Source organism: Protopterus annectens, chromosome 13.part0 (genome assembly GCF_019279795.1).
Source record: "Protopterus annectens isolate FY-2018-M chromosome 13.part0, PAN1.0, whole genome shotgun sequence".
Classification (NCBI taxonomy): domain Eukaryota; kingdom Metazoa; phylum Chordata; order Ceratodontiformes; family Protopteridae; genus Protopterus; species Protopterus annectens.
In genome coordinates this window covers 1289389582-1289414872 of record NC_056747.1, presented here as the reverse complement: position 1 = coordinate 1289414872, position 25291 = coordinate 1289389582, and the positions used below count along the sequence as shown (strand labels likewise).

The window sequence follows — 25291 nt, the reverse complement described above, 5'->3', positions numbered from 1 at the left end:
GAGTAATATCTTTGAGGGCAGGGTTTTTTTCTGGCTGGTGGAGAATTTTATGAGCTAATGTTAGTTTATTAAATTGAAAGAGCAAAGGGAGCTCAAGCCAATCAAGTTGTCTGAGTGGCAGGCAATGATGTGACTTGTAGGAAGCATTGGTAGCGAATGTACAGATTTTATTATAGCAGGCTTCAAGCTTGGCAAGGTCAGTTTTGTGGAGCTTTGTTAGGATTGGGGATGCATATAGGAGTGTTGATAGAAGGTGTGTCCTGGCGAGTGTCATTTTAGTACTGCTTGTTAGAAATTGGTTATTTCTATATAGGAGGCTGAGTTTTTTTATGAACTTTTTTGATGGTTTGGTCTATATGGAGATCGAATTTCAGGTTATTGTCAATTGAAACACCTAGCAGTTTGGTATAGGGAGTAGGAGTGATCATAGTTTTGTTTTTGGAGAAGATGTGGAACTATGGTGTGGAAGAGGTGATTCTAGTGGGGTAAAAGATCATAAGTTTTGTTTTACTGGGATTTAATATAAGCTGGGAGTTGGTTAACCAGGTTTCTACATACAGGAAGGAGTCTTGGGTGATGGTTTGAAGGTCATTGAGAGAGGAGGCAGAGCAGATCAAAGTAGATTCATCAGCATATTGAATTATACTGGCATGGGGAGTGACAGAGTGAAGGTTGGTAAAGAGACAATAGTAGGGGTCCAAGGATGGAGCCTTGTGGTACCCCTATAGAGACTGGGAGAATGGGTAAGAGGGAATGTTGCCAACGAACGGCTTGTTGACAGTGTGTTAAGTAGCTTTGAATCCAGGCAATGCCAGTATTGCTAAGAATGTTCGTGTTTCACTGCTGCAGTCATTACACTTGGGTTATCCTGCCGTCAGGCAGTCCAGCAGTTGGCCAGAGTTCCAAAGTCTTGGTCCGGCGTCGGTTGCTGTCGCCTCTTTCCTGACGTCAGTGCACCAGGGGTATATAAGATGCAGCCGACGCCATTTTCTTCAGTCTTTCATGCCGCGCGATGCTGAAGCAAAAGCAGTTCGCAAGTGCCGGTCGGCCGACTCCTAAGATTTCAAATACGATTTCAGATCCGAAGTCTTCAATAAAACTAAGTACCCCATTGGGGAAACTTTTTCTTGCCTCAGACCGATGTCAGTAAAAGTTAATAATTGTATTTCTTTTGGGAAGCAAATACCTCATAAGGATTTTCATTCTTACTGTATTCCATGCCTAGGCCCAGATCACAACGTCACTAGCGGTCGGTTTTGTGCTAGATTTAACAAACGCACTATTAAACGTCGGTTTGATTTTGCACACCATTATTTTGGCCGAAGGTTTAATTATACCATGCCATCGGAGCAACCGACGACCGGAATTCACAAAAAACGCAAAGATAAGGATAAGGGCAGACACCCGAGGCCCAAAACTGACGATGAAGCCTCTTCTAGGCCAGTTGCCGGTTCGCCGGTTCTCATTGAGGCACTTTCACAGCCCCAGACACCCGCTACCTCAGAGCCACAGGCCCCGACCGACTCCCACGTGGAGTTGCCTAGGCCCCTGGATACTCAAGGTGTTGGGCCCCCGGAGACTAACCCTTCAGATGGGTCCGGTGCCGCTGAGCAGGCTTCGGCTTCTGAGGGTGTTTTCAGACCTTCACAGCTTACCATTGCATCTACAGTCAAGTCTAAAGCAACTTTAAAGACAAAGAAGCAAGTACAGCATTCACCTGGACAGGCCTCCATGCCTAAAAAGCAGATGCTCAAAATGGCTGAAGACTTAATTACTCTGATCAGGGGTACCCATCCTCCTGATAAAAGGCCTAGGCAGGATACAGACTATGATTCCTCTGACCAGATTTCTATATATTCTGACTCCTCTTCAGACCAGGGATATTCCTTACCCCCCCCTGTGAGGACTCTGATGCTGAAGAATCTATCCCTTCAGCCTCTCCTCCTGAGGATTATTCTTTTGGGGAAACTTTACACACCATGAGGGAGCATTTCCACTGGGAGGGCCAGGATTACTCGAGTCCAAGAAAAGGCTCAGAGATTTTCTTTTATTGCCTCAGCACAGGCCCCTTGCTATTCCGCCAGTGTTGGATATTGTGGATGAAGTGTTCTCTGAATCCAGTTTAAATCCAGATTCATTACCCCCTGCTCCAGTCAAGCCAGACAGGTACTACAGAGTCCCTGACTCACACAAATTTCTTTATAGAAACCCTGTTGCTGACCCAGAAACTATTTCCCAGGGTCCCAAAGGGATAAAGGCCTCCACAGCTAAAAATCCAGTCCCCTCGGACAGAGATTCCAGAGCATTAGACAGATGGGGTAAGAAAGTTTACACCTCAGCAACATTAGCAGTGAGAGCTTTAAACAGCCAGTTTCTCATGCTTAAATATCAACAATTCAGTTAAAACAGAAAATGAGTACAAGTGCAGAACAGCCCGATTTTAAGGAAATGCAGGATTTATTGCATGCAGCTGAACAAGTAGGTAAACATACTTTGCAATGTGGTTTTGATTGATTAGAAGCTTCTTGTAGAGCAGCAGTTACAGGATATGTGATTCGAAGGCATGTTTGGTTAAAGGAACAAACCTTACCAAATCATGTTAAGGCAAAATTATTAGATGCTCCTTTACAGCAAGATATTTTATTTGGTGTTAAAGCAGTGGAGGTATTAAAGAAAATGGAGGATAAGGCAAAATCTATGCAAACAGTAAAGGATTTCTTACAGGTACAGCCACCAAGATTTAGCAGAAATTGGCCTACAAAAATTGGTCCTTTCCAGTGTCAGGCCACAAAGAGGCAGATACAGACACCCAAGAGGCAGATCTCAGCCTCAAGGAACTTACAGACCACGACAGTGGGGTGCTTCAACTCCAAAAGGAGTTGAGGACAAGTCACAACCATACAGGAAACAATCTCAATGACTTTCCCCTTCCAATGCCAAACTCTACCCTGTTGGCAGCTCCCTTAGGGGAGAAACTAGCACTTTTTTCTCGAAACTGGCAAACAATCACCCAGGACAAATGGGTGCTGAATATTGTGTCTCAAGGTTACAGGTTCCACTTTCACACTTTACCAAGACTAAAAGGAATGCCAGACCTGCCACAAAATCAATGGGCAGAAGCACAAAAACAAATTACAGCCCTCATGGACATGAGAGCTGTTCAAAAAGTACCACAGCAGGAACAAGGACAAGGTTTTTACTCAAGACTCTTCCTGGTCCCCAGAAAGGACAAAGCCTGGAGACCCATTCTAGACCTTTCCACTCTAAATACTTACCTGGATGTTCCGAAATTCAAAATTTTGACACTACAACAGCTCCTTCCCATGTTGGGCAAGAAAGTTTGGCTTGTTACTTTGGACCTCAAAGAGGCATTACCTGCATGTCCCTATCAGACAAAATTGCAGAAGATACCTCAGATTCAAAGCTGGTTCAGTGCACTACCAATTCTCTGCACTGCCCTTCGGCTTATCTACTGCGCCCAGGGTCTTCACAAAGTGCCTGGCACCAGTAATTGCATTTTGCAGACAAAAAGGAATTCAAATTTATCCATACCTGGATGACTGCCAGATTCAAGCAGAGAGCAAGGACATTCTTCTAAAGCATCTGGCGTTTGTAAAAAAGTTATTAAGTTGCCTAGGGTACACAGTAAACGAAAAGAAGTCAAAACTAGTGCCCTCACAAGAGATAATATTCCTGGGTGACAGCTTAAATACAATGGCCCAGATGGCTTATCTCACGCCAGACAAACAAGGACAACTGACTCAGTATTTTCAAATGATGGCAACAAGTCCCAACTCCCTGCAAGAAAAATTCTGCAGGCTTTGGGATTCATGGCATCCTGCATACTTCTAATTCCATATGCCAGACTGCATAAGAGGAAATTACAATGGTACCTAAAAAGTGTTTGGAATCGACACTCTCACAGCTTGGAAAAGGTAATACCTCTAATTCCTTGCCTGCAACAGGAGTTTTGATGGTGGGCACAGGCGTGTCACCTCAACAAGGGTCAGCCTTTCACACTACCCACAGCCAGGCAGACTTTGACAACAGATGCTTCGGATTACGCCTGGGGAGCACACATGGCAGAAAAATGTATTCAGGGCAAGTGGACCACAGAAAAATGCATCTACACATCAATCAAAAAGAGATGTTGGCTGTACAAAATGCCCTAACAGCTTTCAAGGACCTTCTGCATCCAGGACAATTACTATTAAAGACAGACAACACCACAGTAATGTGGTACATAAACAAGCAAGGGGGCACTCATTATTACCCCCTATGCAGACAAGCCATGACTTTGTGGAACACAGCTCTAACTTATCAAGTTAATCTGCAAGCACAATTCCTGCCAGGAAAGAAAAATACTCTGGCAGACGACCTCAGCAGAAACATCATGGATCCTCACGAGTGGAAATTAAATCCACAAGTTTTCAGCATGTTAATGCAAAAATTGGGGTGCCCAGACATCTCTTTGCCTCCCCACCCCACTGAACTGCCAACTACAAAAATTCTGCACAAGGACTTATCACACACAAGCATGGAAAGTGGATGCTCTTTCGTTCAGCTGGAAAAGCCTACATGTTTATGCCTTCCCTCCTCTGCCTCTCCTTTCGAATGTTCTCCTAAAAGCCAGGCAAGAAAAACCACAGATGATTCTGATTGCTCCAGACTGGCCACGCCAACATTGGTACCCAATCTTAAAGAACTTAGCTCGAGGCCCACCTTGAATTTTGCCTCAAATTCCACACCTGCTGACTCAACAAAACAATCAGATCCTACACAGTCAGCTCAAAACCTTATCCCTGGCTGCATGGCAGATTCATTAGCCAAACAGGCAACACCTCTCTCAAAAGCTGTTATGAATGTCATTTTGGAAGGCAGAAGGCCTAGCACCAGGAAATCTTATTCAGAAAAGTGGAAGAGATTCTGTGCCTGGAACCAGGCTCAAGGCCTTGACCCTCTTGTCCCTAACATTCCTCAGATACTACAATTCTTAACTGAGATGCTGGACAAAGGACTATCCTTCTCATCCATTAAGATCCACGCTTCTGCCATTTTGGCTCATTACAACACAGATCTTCCCATTTTCTCTCATCCATTGCTAAAGCAGTACCTCAGAGGGGCAAAAAACATAAGACTGCCGCGGAGAGCACCAACACCTACTTGGGACCTCAATTTTTGTCTTGGAAAAGCTCACTTTACCTCCTTTTCAGCCAGCCAATGCAGCAGAAATAAAATATATATCATGGAAAACTGCCCTGCTACTGGCAATAACCTCAGCACGAAGAGTCTCAGAACTACAGGCACTAATGGCAGTGGAGCCCTTCATCATTTTTCACCAAGACAGGGTTTCCTTAAGAACAAACCCTTCATTTATGCCTAAGGTGGTATCTAGTGTGGCTCTCAATCAAACTATTCACTTGCCAACTTTTTATCCAAACCCCCAGAATAAAGGGGAGAGAATTCTACATTCCTTGGACATACACAGACAATTACGCTTCTACTTGGATAAAACAAAAGCTTTCAGGAAAACTGAGCAATTGTTTGTATCCTATGCTGCAAAATCACAGGGAAAGGCTATTTCAAAGCAGACCATTTCAAAGTGGATAGGACACTGTGTCCGGTTCTGCTACACACAGCATGGGAAGCCTGTACCATCTAACATTAGACCACATTCCACCAGGGCAACTGCAACTTCTACTGCCTATCTTAGAGGAGTACCTACCAAGGACATTCTGGAAGCTGCAACTTGGAGTTCAGTGCACACCTTTACCAAGCATTACCATTTGCCTCTTTACTCCAGATCCAGAGCTGGCTTTGCCACTGCAGTGCTGCAGGGCCTCATAGCCACACCAAATCCTCTCTGGAACCAGCCACCCTGACTCAGCTTTGGGATTCTTCCCAAGTGTAATGACTGCAGCAGTGAAACACGATGAACATAGTACAGTTTTGTACCTACCATAAATGTAGATGTTCGAGTGTCTTCACTGCTGCAGTCCTGGTTACCCACCCGCCTTCCCCTCTTTCTTAGCTGGGTCTTATCTATATCTTTCTACACTATACTTTTTATGTGGTGTATTTGCTGGCTACTAAAGGTTATGTTTTTACCTTCTGTATGTTTTGTAAGCAATATGTATTGCCTATCCTTTTGGGGGCACCTGACATCTGGGGCAAGAAAAACTGAAGAAAATGGCGTCGGCTGCATCTTGTATACCCCTGGCGCACTGATGTCAGGGAAGAGGCGACAGCAACCGACGCCGGACCAAGACTTTGGAACTCTGGCCGACTGCGGGACTGCCTGACGGCAGGATAACCCAAGTGTAATGACTGCAGCAGTGAAGACACTCGAACATCTACATTTATGGTAGGTACAAAACTGTACTTTATGGGAGGTGAGGACCTTAATGAGTTTGGTGTGGTTGACCATGTCAAAGGCCTTTGACAGGTCTAGGAAAATGGCTAATACAATTTGGGACTTGTTTCCATACTGATTGACTATGTTTGTGAAGGATAGTAGGGCTGTTGTGGTGCTATGTGCAGGGTGAAAGCCATGTTGCATATGGGATAGGAGATTATTAGATAGGAGGCATTCTATGAGTTGGGAATGGACTACTGTTTCCAGGATTTTAGACAGGGGGAGAGGATGGCAATGGAGCAATAGTAAGTTCGCAGGAGCTACTACCTTTGTGGAGAGGCAAACTGTGAGAGATTTTCCATATAGTGGTGACATGAGCTTCAGTTAGAGATCTATTTATAAGTATGATTATTGTGTAGGAGATGGCATCTGAGGCAATTTGCAGAAAATCTGCAGGTTGAAATGGTTTGTATTATTTTGGGGGGTGGGTTTGATTTGGTTCAGAGGGGGTAGGGTTGGACATAGTTTGGTTGTTGGCGAGGGTTTGAATGAATTCTGTGAAGTAAGTGTTGAATTGGGTGGCTACATTCTCACAGCTGTTAGTTGTTGGAGTGGGGGTTGAAGTTTTACCCGGTTGCAGTAGGTTGTTTACTGCATCCCAGAAGTATTTGGGGTTATTTTGATGTTTGGTTTGAATGTTGTGGTAGTAGCTGGATTTATCAGTTTTAATTGATTTTTTTAGCTTTGTTTCTAAGTTCGAGGTACTGCTGCTTAGTGCTGGTTTTGTTCTTATGGAACTGCAACCCAGCCTTGTCCCTGGCTTTGAGTATGGATCTGGTTTCTTTGGTTAACCAGAGTGCATAATTGGCTTTGATTCTAATATTTCTAGGGTGTTAAGAATATCATGGAAAGTGTTGTTGAAGGATAGTACTGCCTCATCCAAGGGCAATTGTTTGAGCTGTTCCCAGGAACAATTTTTAAGGGCAGAGATAAAGTTGTTAGGATGAAATTTTTTTGTTTCTAATTGTACGGAAGGCAGTCTGATGTGGTGTATGGCTGCAATCTATTAAGAAAAAGGCTGGGCAGTGGTCACTTAGACTGTTGGGTAGACAGCCTGAGTGGAATGATAGATGGGGAGAATTAACTAGAATCCAGTCTAGTATGGATTTGCGTTTAGAAGCTTTATCAGTCCTGGTGGGAGATGTGATGACTTGGGTAAAGCCATAAAGGTTGATGTGTGTAGTGGAGTGGAAGAGCTACACAGGAGCCAATCAATATTAAAGTCTCCCATTAGGATGGTCTCTTGGGGGAGCGATGTGGTACACCATTGAAGTAGGTTTTCCAGAAGGGCAATGTTATTGTCTGGTGGAATGTATCCACTTACTATATTTAGATGTTTGTTGGAGTTAATGGATAATTTGTTTAGAAGTAGCTCAGCATTTACTGGGTCTGGGATAGTGATATTGAGGATGTTAAGTGATAGGTGGTCTTTGTATAAGACAGCGACACCACCTCCTTTTTTGTTTGTTCTGTCTTTCCGTAAGATATTGTAGCCTGGTGGGAGTTGATTTCATTATTGCTGATGTCTGGTTTTAGCCATGTTTCTGTTAATGTAACTATATCTGGGGAATAGTATATGAAGATTGTGGGTTTTATTAGCTATGCTTATATTTATGTTGAGGAGAAGGGACGATTTGTTTCTGTGATGTAGTGTAAGGTTGGGTTCAGATGGGTAGTGTAGTGATACATGGGTGGGTGTGGGACCTGGATTGGTATGGATGTCACCTGCGAGTTTTAATTGTTTGGTAAAGTGATGGAGTTTAGAGAATTTGTACAGGAGCTTAGAGAGTCTTAGGGAGCATTCAGATTTAGTCAGCTGTGGAAGGACTGTGTGTGTGTGTGTGTGTGTGTGTGTGTGTGAAAGTCTGTATTAGTGGTGTGGAAGAGTGTTGAGGCTATGTGTATTAGTTGGATATTATGAGGTGGTGTAAGTCTTGAGATGTGACATGGGGGAGGGGTAGTGTGTTTCAGAGGAGTCTTGTATGGAGAGGTTATATAATACGAGTAGGATAGAACAGGATGTAAGGAAGAGTAAAGTTCTCTTTTAGGGTTTTCATACTTCGTAAGGTTTTATATGGGTACTGCTGGTTCATAGGTGTGTACTAGGCTAATGGCCCTGGAGCCTTTACAAGCCTAGCCCATAGGATTACCCTGGCATAGTGCCACCCGACCTTAGTTCCCAGTGCTTATGTCGAGTAAAGCCACTGGAGTGATACCCGGCATGAATTTTCTATTTCCCATCCACTCTTCAAGATTTCTCTTGAAGAGGGCCAGTGAGGTGCTCTGCTTGACATGTATGGGAAGTCTATTCCACAGCATGGGCAATCTCTGGGTTATGAACCTGTAACTCCAGCATGTTCTGTTGATTGTGGTAATGAGGTTGAGGTCTCTGGAACGTGTGATGCGGAGGGATTGGGATTTCTTTAGATATAGCATTTCTAACAGAGCTAGTTCAGACATGGCTTTGTATGTCAAGCAGAGATCACCTCTAAGTAGGTGATATGAGACAGAGAATAGTTGGAGTTTTTTGAGTCTGTCTATATAGGACAAATGTTTAAAGCCTAGGATCCTCTTTGTGAGGTACTTTTGCGGTCTTTCCAGTTGTTGCAGGTGTTTGTACTCAATGATTGGCCTAATGAGGGAAGAGTAGAGAGAGACAATGACTTCTTTCTTCCTGGATGCAAAACCCTTAGTAATGAGATGTGCCACGTAGAAGGTGTTTCTGACCACAGTGGCAATGTGGTTTTCAAAAGAGAGGTTGCTGTCAGCCTGTGTTCTCAGATCTCTTGTAACACCTTCTGTGTTCAGTGGACTACCATTGATGTGGTAATTCATGGGAACCAGTTTTTTCCCAAAGGGGATGACAATACATTTTTTGGCACTGAACTTAAGGCCATGGTTCTGATACCAGTCTAGGATGTCAACATCACTTGGGGAGTTAATAGCTCCCAACTTGCAATTGTCTGCGAACTTTGTCAGCCAGAGTCCCTTCGTGTTGACCTGGACTTCAGAGAAGTAGATAACCAGACAGGAGAGGACCCAGGACCGAACCCTGTGGGACTCTACTCATGACTGGTCAGCAGTCTGACTTGGAGTCAGCTACTTTCACACTGTGGGTTCTACCTGTGAGCCAGTTTGCAACCCACCTAGTGATATAGGGGTTGATGCCTAGCTTAGTGAGTTTTTCTAGGATTCTTGAGTGGGGAATGGTATCAGAGGCCTTGACCAGATGAAGGTAGGCTGTATGAACCACCTTGCCTTCATCTGCAGCTCTGGTGACTGACAAGAAGTTGACCAAGTTGAGCAGACATGATCTACCCTTCACAAAACCAAACTGTGTAGGATCCATTGTTTGGAGGTTCCCTATATCCTTGTTTATTAGGTCCATGATGATGCTTTCCATAGCTTTGCATATCAGACTCGTCAGGCTAATGGGGCAGTAGTTCCCAGGGTCTGTAGTCGCTCCTCCTTTGTGGAGAGGGATGACTAGCAGTGTGCCATTCGGTAGAGACAAAGCCTGTGGTGAGGCTGTGATTGAACAGGACACACAGATGAGGTGCCAGTTCACTCTGCAGTTCATGTAGAACACAGACAGGGATACTGTCAGGTCCCATAGATAGAAGCTGTATTCTTGGTTTTGGACAGTGCTGTTTTAACCTGTGCAGCAGTAATACTGAGTGCCTGGCAATCTACTGGATTGTAACTGGTCCTTTGGGTGGAGGAGTGGGGTAAAGTTGGCACTGAATCTGTCTGCTCATTATAGGAGGTAACATTGTGCAGTAGCTCAGAGCAAATCTGGGTATTGCCGTGGAGATTCTTTACATAACTATGGAAGGCCTTGTGATTGTCTTTACTATCTGCTGCTATTCTGTTTTCATAGCTAGCTTTAGAGGATTTGATTTGATGAGGGATCTCAACTTTTTGTTGAGGCTGATAAGGGAGTTTTTCCAGTCTTGGGACTTCACCTTATTCCCTATCAGTTTCCTCCTTCTGTTGTAGAGTTTGTTTATGGTAGGGGACCACCAGATTGGGTATGGCGAGATCCATGCATTTGTCTACGTGTTTGTACAGTGCATTGGTGTATGATTCGGCGGTCATGCAACTATTCTGCATTTGCATGTGTGCTGTGAAGTTGGCCACCTCTGTTTTTAGGAGCCCATAGTTAGCGTTGGAGACGTTTTTCGTGGTGGTTACCTTTGCGGGGGGGGGTGGTGGTATGTGGATTTCCAAGGTGATTAGTTTGTGGTTGGATCTAACCAGGGAGGAGTTGACTATTGGTGTAGTGCAACGGTCGCCCATGTTAGTAATGACCAGGTCAAGGATGTTGCTACCTCTAGTGGGGGTAAGAATGAGCTGATCCCAGGCATTGGAATTAATGAATTCCAGGAAACGGGCAAGTGTATTAGTACATGAGTAGTTTTGTTAATGGAGGGGTAGTTGAAGTCGCCCGGTATGTGTGTGTTAGGTTGGACCCTAATATTCTCCAGGGTGCTCAGGAATATGGAGTGTGAGTCTTGGAACATGGTTGGGCACCTATAGCAGGCTACGACCTGAATCGCTGTCTTACCCAGGGTTAGCTGCACCTGAAGTATATCAGATGCATTATGTTGGGCTACCAGTCTGGAGGTGTACGCATCTTTAATGAATATGGAAACGCCACCTTGGAGCTTCAGGCCGAGTTCTGGGGCTGAAAGGTGTAGAATGAGTTATAGCCTGGTAGTGCATGGGTGCTTTCTGCTTCCTTGAACCGGGTCTCTGTTATGGCATAAATGTCTATGTTCTCCATTTTAAGGAGTGCTTTGAGCGAGTGCATTTTGAGATGTAGACTTCTAGTGTTGAGCAGCATGACCCTCAGATTGCATTTGTTTGTAGCTATTATGGTGGTAATTTGGTCTTTGGAACACTGCCTAAAAAGGCACTACAGGGGTAGCAAGAGCCTTGGCCATTATCCGGAAGCCCAGGGGTGACAGATGCAGGCCATCTCTGGCAAAGCATTGAGGTCTGTCAGTCATGTCATCCCAGGCAGACAGATACTGGATCCCCTTAGAATGACACCAGAAACTTAGCCAGTTGTTGAAATCAATCATTTTCTGCCTGTACTGTGGTATCATTCTGGGTGATGGTAGGATGCTGCTCAGGTCTAGGGTCATACCTGCCTGGGCTACATAATCCGAGAGCTCCTCCATGCCTCTCTTCATGTAGTCTAGGGAGGTACGTCTCAGGTCATTCACACCCACATGTAGAATGACAGAGTCATATTTGTACCTGTTGTTGAGGGACCTGAGTGCATGTGTTATGTGGTGGATCCTGGTGCCTGACAGGCAACTGTTACTAGGTTGAAAAAGGGAAGGTGAGTGGGACATCAGTGTGCCTCACTATCGAGTCACTTATGACTAGTTTGTTGGGGCATGCTGTTTTGCCTTAGGGGCTTTGGTTGAGTGGTATACTGTTTAGGAGAGTTGTGTCTTGTGATTAGTGTTGTGTGGTGGTGAATTTCTGCCTTGGAGGTCTCTGCTGTTTGGGTAGATTTTTATTGAGAGCCACCGCGAAGGTGGGTGTGTGGTTTGTGTTTTTATATGAAGGCAGTGCTGGTATGTGTTCTGGAGGGCTATGTGTTCCATGTGGTGTGGTGCAAGTGTTGACCTTCTCTTCTTGACCAGTTATTCCAGTCTTGGCTGGAGAGTGCGTGGCTTCCAGTTTGGATATATAAGTGTATCTCTCACAAGTCTGAGTGTTGGGAGGTAAGAGGAGAGGGTTGTCAGTGTACATGAGGCAGTTGCTACATTGCCTCAGGATGCCCAGGTTCACCAGGTTAATAGGAGAAATCACAGGGAACTGATCCTTAGACATGCCTGGAGGGGTGGGCATTAATAATAAGTACTGGAGCTGTTTCCTTGTAGAACGTTTAGTGCTGGTAGCACTTTTATGTGCTACAATAATTGCTACAAGAAGTCTGGTAAAGTGCTAGACTAATAAGTTAGTAAAAGTGCAGGAGAGGAGAGAACTAGCAGATCTAAGGGAAAAATTGAAGAGCAGACTTTGGCCACCACTCAGATGCTTACAAACAGTCCTGGATACAGCAAATCTGTATCTGGACTACACTAGTTACAGGAATGGTGGGAAACAAGCACAAACATGGGCTTTTAAACCAGAAAGTTGAAAGATATGGAAAAGCTGCCCAAACGGCCAACAAACTACAATTTCTGGGCCAGAAACCACTCCTCTTGTGGTAGATAGGCTTACCTAGTGCTTACCATTTCCACTGATAACCAGTTCCACTGATAAGCTAGAACGCTTCCCTCCAACACAGAAAGGCTTGGAAGGCTCAGAAACTTACAAACAGTCCTGGATACAGCAAATCTGTATCTGGAGTAGGCTAGTTACAGGAAAAGTGGGAAACAAGCGCAAACGCGGGATTTTAAACCAAAAAGTTGAAAGAGGTAGAAAAACTGCCCATACGGCCAGTAAACTACAATTTCTGGGCTAGAAACCACTTTTCTTGTGGTAGATAGGCTACCTAGTGCTTACTACTCCCACTGATAAGCTAGAAGGCTTCCCTCCAACACAGAAAGGTTTGGGGGGGGGGGCTCAGGAGCTTACAGACAATCCTGGATACAGCAAATCTGTATCTGGGTTAGACTGGTTACAGGAAAGGCAGGAAACAAGCTTAGAATTTTTTTTTACAGAAAAGCTGCTAAAACAGCACTAAAAACAATTCAAGTGCAGTGCAAGCTAGCATACTTGAGTGTGTTGCAGTATTAAAGCAAATACAGTTTAAATAAATGCAATTTATTCAAAATGTATTCTGAACTGAATTCAGTTATTGTTTTATTCAACTCTGAACAGTTAAAAAGTGCCAGAAAATATACTTATCAGCATGAGAAGCACATTCAGTAAGATCACAGGGAGATTCTAGCAAAGTTTTTTTTAGTAAAGTGGAAAGGTAGAAAGGAGGGCAGGAGATAATTCAAGGTTAAGAAACTAAGTGGGTTGGCCTTCTCAGATGTTCTCTCTGTATTGGGTAGAATGAGCTAATTACACTACACTGGGAGGAGTGTCCCAGATCAAATTTACAATAGGGGTGGGCAACTGCAAAGCCACCAAATATAAGAACAAGATGCCAATAGTGTGGGGGGGGGACTAAGTCAGTTATGTGATACACTCCTTGGCAGGAAATCCGAACAAACAGATATTTAACAAATGAGAGAAAATTTCCAGTTGATACCTTACACACAGTGAAACTAACTAGAAAAGATTTACAAACAGTGTGACAGTAAAAACCTTATTTATCAGACCCTGTGAGGCAGACAGTTTTAGTACAACCATGCATATTAGTTTATAGCTATAAAGTACAGTAATAAGTATGCAGCAGACAAAAGTGTTATAAATATATAGAATAGACAATAACTAGTACAAATAAACAAAAAACAGGATACTTAATATTTTATGTCACAGATCAGCGTTTTGCTCAGTGCTTTTCCTCCGATTAGCTCTGTGTGGAATGGCAGAAACACTCACAAGGTAACTTCGTAATTAACAGAAGGTTGAAACCTGAAGCAACTTTAAAAAGCTCGAAAGAACCAATGAGGTGCTTACTGCAAGCCGTAGTCCAGGTAACCCCAATCAGCCAATGACCATAAACACTACACTCTCACTGACGTGTAAAATGGCTTTTGCTAAACTAAGATGTCCTGGAAAATGTTCTCAGACACACAGCCTCTGCAAACAAACAACTAGGCCCAGAAACACAATCCTAAATATGGACAATGCTACAGCTGCTACCTACACTACTTAGACAGAAAATACTACTGAAATGTTTATCACAGCAGAAAAACAGCAGTGAGCCTTTAAATGAAAGTTTTAAACAGATAAAGGAGCTAGGAGACTCTAGAGAATGTTTTTAACTGCAAACAAATCAGTTCTATGATACACTCCTTGGCAGGAAATCAGAACAAACAAATAAATGGAGAACATTTCCAGTTAATATTTTACACACAGTCAAACTAGCTAGAAAAGATTCACAAACAGTGTGACAGTAAAAACCTTATTTATCAGGCCCTATGAGGCAGACAATTTTAGTACAACCATGCAGATTAGTTTATAGCTATAAAATACAGTAAAGAGTATGCAGAAGACAATAAAAGTGCTATAAATACTTAGAAGAAACAGTAACTAGGAAAATAAGCAAAAAACAGGATACTTAATGTTGTATCTCACAGATCAGAGTTTTGCTTAGTGCCCCTCCTCCGATTAGCTCTGTGTGAAATGGTTGTAGTATGTGTATTGTGGAACGGGAGGGGAGTGGCTGTCTTAGGTGGAGAAACTGGAGGGACTGTGTTGAATTGGGTGATGGGTCGTGGGTGTGGTTTTGGTTACATACAAATGTAAGAGTAGGGGTGGGTGGGAATTGGGGGGTAGGGGTGGAGTAAGCGGGTTGAGAAAGTTTGCTGATGAATGCAAACTGAGTGCAGTTATTGAGTCCCCAAATGTCAGCATCCTACAAGAGGGACTTACACAGACAAATGACAGGTGCCAAAGTCATGGGCTAAAACTCAGTGCAAGAAAATGCATCAATCCCCTTCAGCAAGGGCAACATCCCTGCAGATTACCACATTAATAACACCATCCTAAGCACACAGTCAGTGGTGAGAGATTTGGGCACAAAGGTTGACAGCAACCTTTCCTTTGACCACCACGTCTACACAGTAGTAAGAAAGGCTTTCTACATCACCCACCTCTTAAGTAAGGGCAATGAATCTAGAAAAAAAAGAGGTTATAACTCCCTGGTACTCCTCACTCATCAGGCCAATAGTAGAGTACAGTGCTGCCTTTGGTATGCACCTTAGCAAGCACCTGCAGCAACTGGAAAGACCGCAGAGGTTTCTTACAAAGAAAATTCAGGGTCTTCAGCATATGTTATACTTTTGACAGACTGAAATCACTGTCACTATACTCTTGTGTCCTACAGAGTACTCAGAGGTGACCTTTGCCTTGCATATAAAGAAATCTCAGATCCTGCTCTAATGGAAATGCTGCACATTCGTAAATAAAGTGGTATAAGATGCACTATCCTTAGGGAACTCAACCTAGTATGTGACATCAACAGGACTTGCCGGAGAAACAGATACGTCTCACAGAGGTTACCTCTCCTTTGGAACAAACTTCCAATTTAGGTGAAGCAGAGCCCCTTGCTGACCTTATTTGAGCTTAGTTTGGATGATTGGATGGGAAGCCACAAATTCACCCCAGGAGTTTCGCCTGTATCCCTCTTGGACAGGGGCAGTAGTTGTTGACTTAGTGCTACTTAATACCTTAATATTCTTGGGAACAGGGGTTGTACTTGCTAGGCTTGTAAGGGCCCTAGGGCCATTAGCCTAGTAACCTCCAGTGATAGGGTGAGCTTCAGGACAAATCTTATTTTCTTTCCAAAAATGGTTTCATAAATGTCCCTTAATCAGTCTCTCCAGCTCCTGCTATTCTTTTCAAACTCCCAGTATAAAGAGGAAAGGAATCCTGCAATTTCTGGATCTCCAGAGGTAGCTGTCTTATTACCTGGAGCAGAGTAAATCCATGTGATGTACAGAGCAGCTGTCTGTGGCCTATGCACAGGGTAAGAAGAGCAGACCTGTTACAGAGTAGACACTCCTCAAGTTGTAGGCTACCTTAAGTCTTCTGCTACGAGAAGAAATGCAGGCCTCTGCAGGAGTCCAGAAGGGCACATTTGAGCAGAGCTGCCTCCACTTCAGAGGCCTTTTTTGGTAGATTCCACCCCTGACCATTTGTGGGATGGACATTGGTCAAAAGTCCATATCTTCGGACTCTATAAATTGGACAATACAGTACAAGGGTAGGGTGAGGCTCAGAGTGGCATTCTTTCACAGTATCCTATGAGACCGTACCTGAGGTAGGCTGACAAGCATTTCTTCCCCTCCTGGGTTTGGCGAGAGCTACAGTAATCAAAATTCCATATGTAATGAATACTGCTGAGGCAGTGAGCCAATACAGACGACATAGTACAGTTGTGTGAAGACTCACCATAACAATAGGCAAACCAATTAACCTAAGTTTATGTAGCTGATTCCCATATGTAATGAATACTGCTGCAGCTGTAACCCTATGCAGAGAACATAGTATAGTTGTATGAGGACTTGCCATAACAGTAGGCGAACGTATGACAGACTGTTTGGTTAGGGTCAAAGTTACAGTGCAAACTCACACCCACCTTCCTCCTGTGGATACCATATTTTTAAGTCTCCCTCACTAAAGCCTCGGACTTTATTTACTATTTGGCAATCAGTTAGATGGACTGTGCCAGATACTCTCTTCAGCTGGGCTGAGAGGGAATAAATAGAGCAAGTAAATTTACATTATATACACTTCAGATATGATAGAGTGTTAAGTTTACATAGCTGGGAAAACTTGAAGTTCACATGTAATTGTTATACAGTTTTTATAAGGTACTCTGTTAACACACTTCTCATACATCTCTAATAAACTAGCAAGTTTACATGAGGTTTTATCAGTTTACATGGGTTGCAGTACTGTTTGGGTATACAAAATTGCTTCTTAAAGCTTTAAAATTTCATTTCCTTCGGGGGGGGGGGGGCGACAGCAAAGAGAAGTGAGTAAAAAGTAGAAATAGCAAGGCTAGGCCTATACGCCAAGAAAGGAACACTGGTGTAAGAAGAGTTAAGTGGCAAAGGGAAACAGTTAAGAGACTGTAAGGATTTTTAGAATTTTAAGCTTTATAAAGAATTTACCTGTTATTCCTAAAGTTTTTACAAGCAACTTCCTTGAAGAGTTTTCAGAAAGGGACTAAGTAGCTTGATTCCTTGTTTTAGCCAGTAGTTTGTTGTGGAGAGCCGGACCTGTTCATGAAAAGGCTATTTTACGAATGACTGTTTTAAATTGGGGATGGTTGAGTGATAGTAAGCCTCCCCCTTTGAGAATTCCTTGGGGAATAGGACTGTTTCCAGATTGGGAGCCCCCCCCCCCACACACACACACACACACACACACACACACACACACACACACACACACACACAAAGTGGGAGCCTAAGACTTCATATTGGAATTCTATAATGGTTAACTTTCAAAGTTTTTGGTTGGTTCAAAGTGGGCCCTTCTATACATTAGACATGACCTCTGCTGGGTTTGCTGGCAAAAAAGGTGGCGGGGACACGAAGATGGCAGTTTTTTATGTTCAGTTTCATCCTGAACACAGACATCCATCGTTGCCTGTGGACTGCCGGCACGCACTTGTGTAAGCAGAGCTGTTGCATTTAGTTGTGCTTCAGCTTGTTGCCGATTCCCATATATAATGAGCACCAACAGAAGTAACACTGTGAACGTGTACTGTGTGAGGCCTCCTGCATCCATGCTGTTGTGCTTTGGTCCCTTTATGACTGTTTTCATGTTCCTTAGGTTTCTCCCTGAAGACTTGTTTTAAAAAAACTGCTACTATGGTTATCAGTGTACCGCAACAGTTTACCTGCTGCTTTTCTGTTAGCAACATTTTTGTATTGTGCAATAAGAAAACTTTTTCCTTATTTATTGGAAACAGTCCACTCTTTCATTTTGTTGTAATATTTGTGTTGTGGATATGTAAATGTATGATTTATTAACTATCTAGGTTGATATAAGTATATACATGTGCTTTTTCTTGAATAACCAGGTTTAGCTGCAATGTTATTTCATAGTAGGAATTTTTGTTTCTTTTTTATGTAAAGAATTAGTGTTGTTATGTATAGCTTTGTTACTTTGCTAGACACTTTGCTAATGTAGTCACCTAGGTATACTTGTCTGCTTATTATAAGTAGGGATCCTTTGCAGAGAAAGCAGGCCCAGAGATTAGAAGAAAATGTGGAATGGTGCAACGATGTAAGGAGGCAACTTGTGCAACTTATAGCAGTATCTAAGCCAAAACAGGACCCGCTTTGTCTCCTTGTTGGGGAGATAGCAATAGTGGCTGGAATTCTTGCCAAAACAATGAAACAAAGTGGATAAACCCAGATGTCTTGACTTTTTTCCTTGAAGTTGTGTTGTTATATTAAATGTCTTACAGAGTGTACTTTTCTACTATCTGGAAGATCCACTGTTGTGAGGAGTGTTTCACATTAAGTAGTTTTTGTTGAGTGAAAGTAAATCTCAAAACTAAAGTTCGTAATTTCTCTTTCAGGCAGAGAAGCCTAGAGGGTTTGACAGAGGTCTGGAACCCCAACGTATCATAGGAGCAACAGATTCAAGTGGAGAACTTATGTTCCTTATGAAATGGTAAGCATCTGCTTTATTTTATGTTATACTACAGGAGAAATGCCCTTCAGCAAGACCTAATCTAACAGAATGGCTTGTAGCTTTTGATAATGAAAAAATATCACTATCAGAAGTTACAGATTTTCATAAAAGTATTCTGTTAGCTCTGTTTTGTAACGAGATGACACTCTAATTGCAACCTAGAGTAACTTGGGGTTAACCATTAAGCCTGGTCACCTCTGTCAGAAGGATTAAGGGAAAGAAATACTGAGGTGGGAGCACCATTGCCCGATCCTGGGGGAGAATGCCAAATCACATTGGGTCTACCTTGCAGGAGTGTGATAAGGGATCAGAAAGAGTACACTTGTATAATGTCATTATTAGCAATAACAAGGAACATAATTGCTGCAAAATGGAAAAGTAAATCGGTTCCTAATTTTGATAGGTTAGTTGAATTAGCCACTATTGTGTGTCAAAAAGAAATGAATGTATGGGGAGTTTCCAAATTGTCTTAGACTAAATTCAAAGCTTTGGACTAAACTCGAAGCTTTATTAGACAAATATAACTGATTGGGTAAATGTCAGCTACAATGAAGAAATTAATTAATGGAAAATGTATAGTGAATTGTTAAAATATTTTTGTTTTTACTTATTACTGCTGTTATTTTTTTTTAAAGGGAGTACACACACATACATACACACACTCACACTCTCACACTCACACACACACACACACACACACACACACACACACACACACACACACAGTCTCTCATACATACACACACACACGGTATATTTTCCTAGCAGTGTTCATTGCATCCCTCGTCCTGTGTATATAAACCAGCATGATGGGGCTTTCATCATAACACACTAGTTGGCTGACCCCAGTATGACCATCCCTCACCCAGACAGATGGGATTCAGACTGTTCCACCCAGACGGACATGTGGGACGCACTGTTCCACCCAGACGGACGTGTGGGACGCACTGTTCCACCCAGACGGACGTGTGGGACGCACTGTTCCACCCAGACGGACGTGTGGGATGCACTGTTCCACCCAGACGGACGTGTGGGACGCACTGTTCCACCCAGACGGACGTGTGGGACGCACTGTTCCACCCAGACGGACGTGTGGGACGCACTGTTCCACCCAGACGGACGTGTGGGACGCACTGTTCCACCCAGATGGACGTGTGGGACGCACTGTTCCACCCAGACGGACGAGTGGGACGCACTGTTCCACCCAGACGGACGAGTGGGACGCACTGTTCCACCCAGACGGACGTGTGGGACGCACTGTTCCACCCAGACGGACGTGTGGGACGCACTGTGCCACCCAGACGGACGTGTGGGACGCACTGTGCCACCCAGACGGACGTGTGGGACGCACTGTGCCACCCAGACGGACGTGTGGGACGCACTGTGCCACCCAGACGGACGTGTGGGACGCACTGTGCCACCCAGACGGACGTGTGGGACGCACTGTGCCACCCAGACGGGCGTGTGGGACGCACTGTGCCACCCAGACGGGCGTGTGGGACGCACTGTGCCACCCAGACGGGCGTGTGGGACGCACTGTGCCACCCAGACGGACGTGTGGGACTCACTGTGCCACCCAGACGGACGTGTGGGACTCACTGTGCCACCCAGACGGACGTGTGGGACGCACTGTGCCACCCAGACGGACGTGTGGGACGCACTGTGCCACCCAGACGGACGTGTGGGACGCACTGTGCCACCCAGACAGACGTGTGGGACACAGACTGTGCCACCCAGACGGATAAGTGGGTCACAGGCTGTTCCATTGAGACGGATGGGACACGCGCATTTTTATTTTTGGTTATGCCCATTTGGGGTGTTTGTTTTTATTAGGGATGGGTTGCATTGGGGATTGCCCCAGTATGATAGACCCTGGCTAGGAGCAGAGAGAGAGAGGACAGGGAAAGAATCTGAAGTCAGTAGTGACTGACTTTTCAGGGCAGCAGTTTAAAAAAAAAGGGTTGTGGGGATGGCAACACAATCAAAGAAATAGTACTTGTCCCAGCTGAACATCAAAGGGATCCCAGTGGGTCAAAATAGTGTTCCAGTTACAGATTGATTTCCTCCTTGGAGCATAAAAAACATAACTTTATTCTAAACAAGTTTGTGCCCTAGCCAGTTGCTTTTATAAGGTTCTAAAGTCAGACTAACATAATACAAAACTGAGAGGCTGCCTGTAAGAGAGAACTAGTTATTTAAACCAGTAAAATATTGCCTTTATTACATATGCAGGTAAAATCATGGGTGTGCATGAGTCCAGATCCATAAATTTATCTTAAGTTAACGAACGTAAATGATGCGTAAATTGTCATGATGAGCTTGTTATAAAGGTCCTTGGGTTGAAGAGTAATATAAAAAAGTAACGGTGCTTCCTTTCTTAGTAGAGTATATCTGACATTAGTAAACTCAGGGTAAAACAGTGATACATTACAAAAATTGATTTTGACAATGAAGAAGTTTAAAATAGATTGCCACAGAACTGCTAAGGGCTGCATTTTAATGTCGGTTATGCGTTAGGTGTGTTTACTCTTAGCACATCTGTTCTGCATATTAACCTATGTAATATCCCAGGAGCATCTTAATCTATGTATCACTGCCTTAATATAACAACCATGTGATTGCATAACCTTGATAAAGTGGCCATTAATTGGATGCTAGCTAGTAGCTTCCCTACAGAGCTCCCTTTTGTAAGTTCTGTGATCTTCAGACTCTGCCTTTATTTCTGAAAAAAAAAAGAATGGAATGAATGATTATTAATGATATACCAGTACTTCTTATATGCACCCTGTCAGTAAAGGGAGTATATAATAAGTAGCAAAGAAAAATGCTAGACTATAAGTTAAACTCCTGAAGGACTATCTTCCTGTCATGACCCCCACAGTTCAGGTTGATTAATGTTCATGGTGGACTACGGGATAACCATTTGAAATGTCATGACCTGCTAGAGCGAATCCTGAAACACAGAGACTGAATGGCCAAAGGAATGGCCTTACATACACTAAGTCCGAGATGCCATTTCTCAGAATATTCCCTTTTCTCTGAAGTATGGAGATCTCTTGAGTTTGGTGTATACAAGTTTAGGTGGGTTAGGGGGCTTTTCCCTACATGGAGTGAGTGTGGGGGAGGGCTTGCAAAAAGACCTTTTAAGGAGAAAAGCAATTTTTGAGATTCTTTCCTCTCTGGGTTTTCAGTCTTTTTGGCATTTCGGCAGTCAGCATATCGAGTGCCGACATTTCAGTTGGGAGACGGACTGAAGACTCTGTTATCCACAAACCTCTATTACTAAGTCTTGATACTGTATCATGAGTACCTTACTGAAGCTCGTCTTCCATAAAGCACTTTCTTTGCTCTGAGAAATTCTCCATCAGGAAATGAATTAGTGAGACATCATAGATTGGCCACATGCAAAAAGTTATCAGCTGAAGCAGGCAATGAACATTGTACAGTTGTGTAGGAAATGAACATCCTACAGTTGTGTAGGAAATGAACATTATACAGTTGTGCAGGAAATGAACATTGTACAGTCGTGTAGGAAATGAACATAATTGTAGATATGCAAGCATGGCTCATACCTTGCGTTTTCTTTCCTTGAGCATATATGGGTTAGAGTGGGTTTACTAATTGATCTTTCCTCCTACCTTCTCTTTCTTAGTACTTTGGCCAGATGCCTACCTTTCTTGGGCTTGACTTGTGTCCTAGTGAGACGGCTTACGGGTCTTCTGTTTGAGTTTTTCCTTGGGGATCTTTATCTTTTGGCCTGTCTATGACTTCAGACCTCTTCTTTGGCAGAGGGGGACCCTGGGCAAAAAAAAAAAAAAAAAGTAAAGTTGGCATGGGCAGACGTTCCTCTTGTAGCACTGACGTCCTGACACCCATGAGAGAGTGTCCACTCAGTCAGGAAGTATAGCTTGTCGTCAGTTAAAGTCCTGAATGTCACAATTGTAACAGTGACCGCTCTCTGACATCCACAGTTACGGTAAGTTTCTACTCTTATGTATTTTCTTAAAAGTAAATTGGTAGCTCTCAATGTTTTTGTTAAACTTAATACACATAATTTATGGTTCACAGGAAAAATTCTGATGAAGCAGATCTTGTTCCTGCAAAAGAAGCCAATATCAAGTGTCCACAAGTCGTCATTTCATTTTATGAGGAAAGACTGACGTGGCATTCATACCCCTCAGAGGAGGACGAGAAGAAAGAGGATAAAAATTAACATTGAAAAGCCATGCGTCTTTCTTTGTACTGATGCAGGTTGTTTTTAAAAAAAAAAGAACTTTCTTTGTAAAAATAAAATGTATAGTTGTACAAGTTAGGTTAAAAGATGGAAATGCATTAGTCCTGCTTTTTCTTTTAGACTGTTGTATTTTAACATATTTACTTAGAATCTGCAGTTAAGATAAATTTGTTCCTGGAAACATAAGTAAATACCGAATTGTAAGCCTTTCTTTAGTCAACGCTGTCATTTATTTTCTTATATTTGTCACTCTCAGTAGTATTAGGATTCGTGTATGGCATTTTTTTCCAGAGTAGCTTGTGTTCAGTTGAACATCTTTATCTTGAAATGCACTTGCTTTTAATTAATGTATTTAGTAAGTCGACAGGCTGGTTTTCTGCCTAATTAGGTTAAACTCTCTTCTTTTGTATATAGACCAGATTAGTTCTGCTGTACTTTTAAGTCATTATGGATGCAGACCAGAAATAATGCCCTGTGCCAACAATGTGCCGATGGCATACTAGAAAACACATTTCATGTGAATACGGTTTTCTTAGAAGCTGGATACCTTATGATGAACAAATGCATTTGCAAATGTGGAACTGAGACCATTCAGTTTGTACTGAATGTTTTCGGGTGTCCTCCTTCCCCCTTCAAAAAAAAAAACTCTGTCGTGGACTTTTATTGATCAGGGTCAAGCCTATTACTAATGAAGAATGGGGTGGAAAACCCAATCATTAAAATTATGCTGACATAATGTTCGATGTGCTTAATATTCAAAGGCCCTGCCATGGTACCTTCATTTTTGGGTGGGAAGATTATGTAGCATTTAGCTCCACCTTTTTTTAAAGCATGTGTTTAGATTTTGTGATAACCTAGTTTTTATGTAAAGTAAATGTTTGTCTGCTTTCTTACTATTTTTTTTCTGCTGGTCATTTCAATAAAAAATAGATTTATAAAAGCGTTTCCTTAAGTTTATCTATCTTTGAAGTCATTGATGATTTAACTTTGTGTTGTTTTAGCAAGAATATAGCCAGTTAACAAAAAAAAATGAAGAAATCAGGTATTTGAATCACACAATTCAAAGTAGCAGTGTTATGAAAGGTTAATGTAATGGCCTGTAGTACCTTAATTTTAATATGAGTATTTTAACTGGAATGTTTTTTACATTACCTTTTTTTAATAGCTGTTATGATGTTGACAGCACCTTCTGTACAGAAATATATTTCGAATTTGGCATATCATTGGTGATTGTTATTTTTTCATTAGGTCTTGAAATACAGTTGATAAACTTTTGAGGGAGGGTATGTTTCCTTTATCAGAGAGAGAGTATTTGCCTGTAGAAAAAATATTGGGTGTTTGTTTACCAAAGAAGAGTTTTCAACAGTGTTTTTTGTAGTTTACCTGCATTAATTACTTGCACTTCACCACAGAGGGTAGGTAGTAAGGGGAACCACTCCCTCCTAAGTACTTTGCTGTTACTGAATTCAGATTTATTTATTTATTTTATTTATTTAACATTTATTGACCTTTAACATTTATTGACCGGGAAAGTCCGACTAGGCTCCACAGAGCCTATTTTCAGCAGGGGGCCCGTGGAGAAACACTCCAGTCGCATGTCTTTAGAATGTAGGAGGAAACCCACACGTACGGAGGGAGAACATGCAAACTCCACACAGAAGGCACCCCAGCTGAGAATTGAACCAGAGAACCTCTTGCTGTGAAGCGACAACGTTAACCGCTGGACCACTGCACCACCCGTCAGTCGGACATTTAAATAAAAGCAGGGTAATATCTTTGTGCTGTGCAGATATTGCTTTTGTGTCTTTTGTTTAACCAAGTGAGTCCACTTTCTAGAAGTGTATGTTTTTAGGGTTGGCCTGGAAACTCAGTTGTGTTAATTGACTTGCATGTAGTCTTCAGTCTGCCAGTGAATGTAAAGCGAGTCTGACCTAGGATTTTAGAACTAAACTCATCAGCATCTTTCAATCAGCTCCTTTTGTTTGTGCCTCCTCAAATTGGACCATAATATTTCAGATTGTGAGTTTCTACTGATGTTTGTTTACAAGCATTTAACCCTTTAACAGTAATCTCGTCACCAGAGGTATTGACCAGAACAGTCCAGATACACACACACACACACACACACTACTTCTTTGGTACATTATCAGGAAACCAGAGCTCAGTGACATTGAACTAACAATGCAGAATGCTGAAACTGAACCACTTGGATTGGAAAACTAAAGCACAAAAATAAATTTGTAGTTGTTTTGTAGATGGATGTATAATTACAAGGATGCCAGCAACAACATGAACTGTACCATTCAGTCGTAGCACAGACCCCAGGAACTGTACCATTCAGTCGT

At 42.8% G+C, this 25291-nt stretch overlaps 1 protein-coding gene across 1 annotated transcript in view; it reads left to right on the top strand.

Moving 5' to 3' along the window:
• Positions 1 to 23886, top strand: part of CBX1 (chromobox 1) — a 494455-nt gene extending 470569 nt beyond the window's left edge. The window contains 2 exon segments of the mRNA XM_044055314.1: positions 18597 to 18691; positions 22781 to 23886. Coding sequence (XP_043911249.1) covers positions 18597 to 18691; positions 22781 to 22925 — 240 coding nt within the window. The 3' untranslated portion in view covers positions 22926 to 23886.
• Positions 23887 to 25291: the final 1405 nt, after the last annotated feature.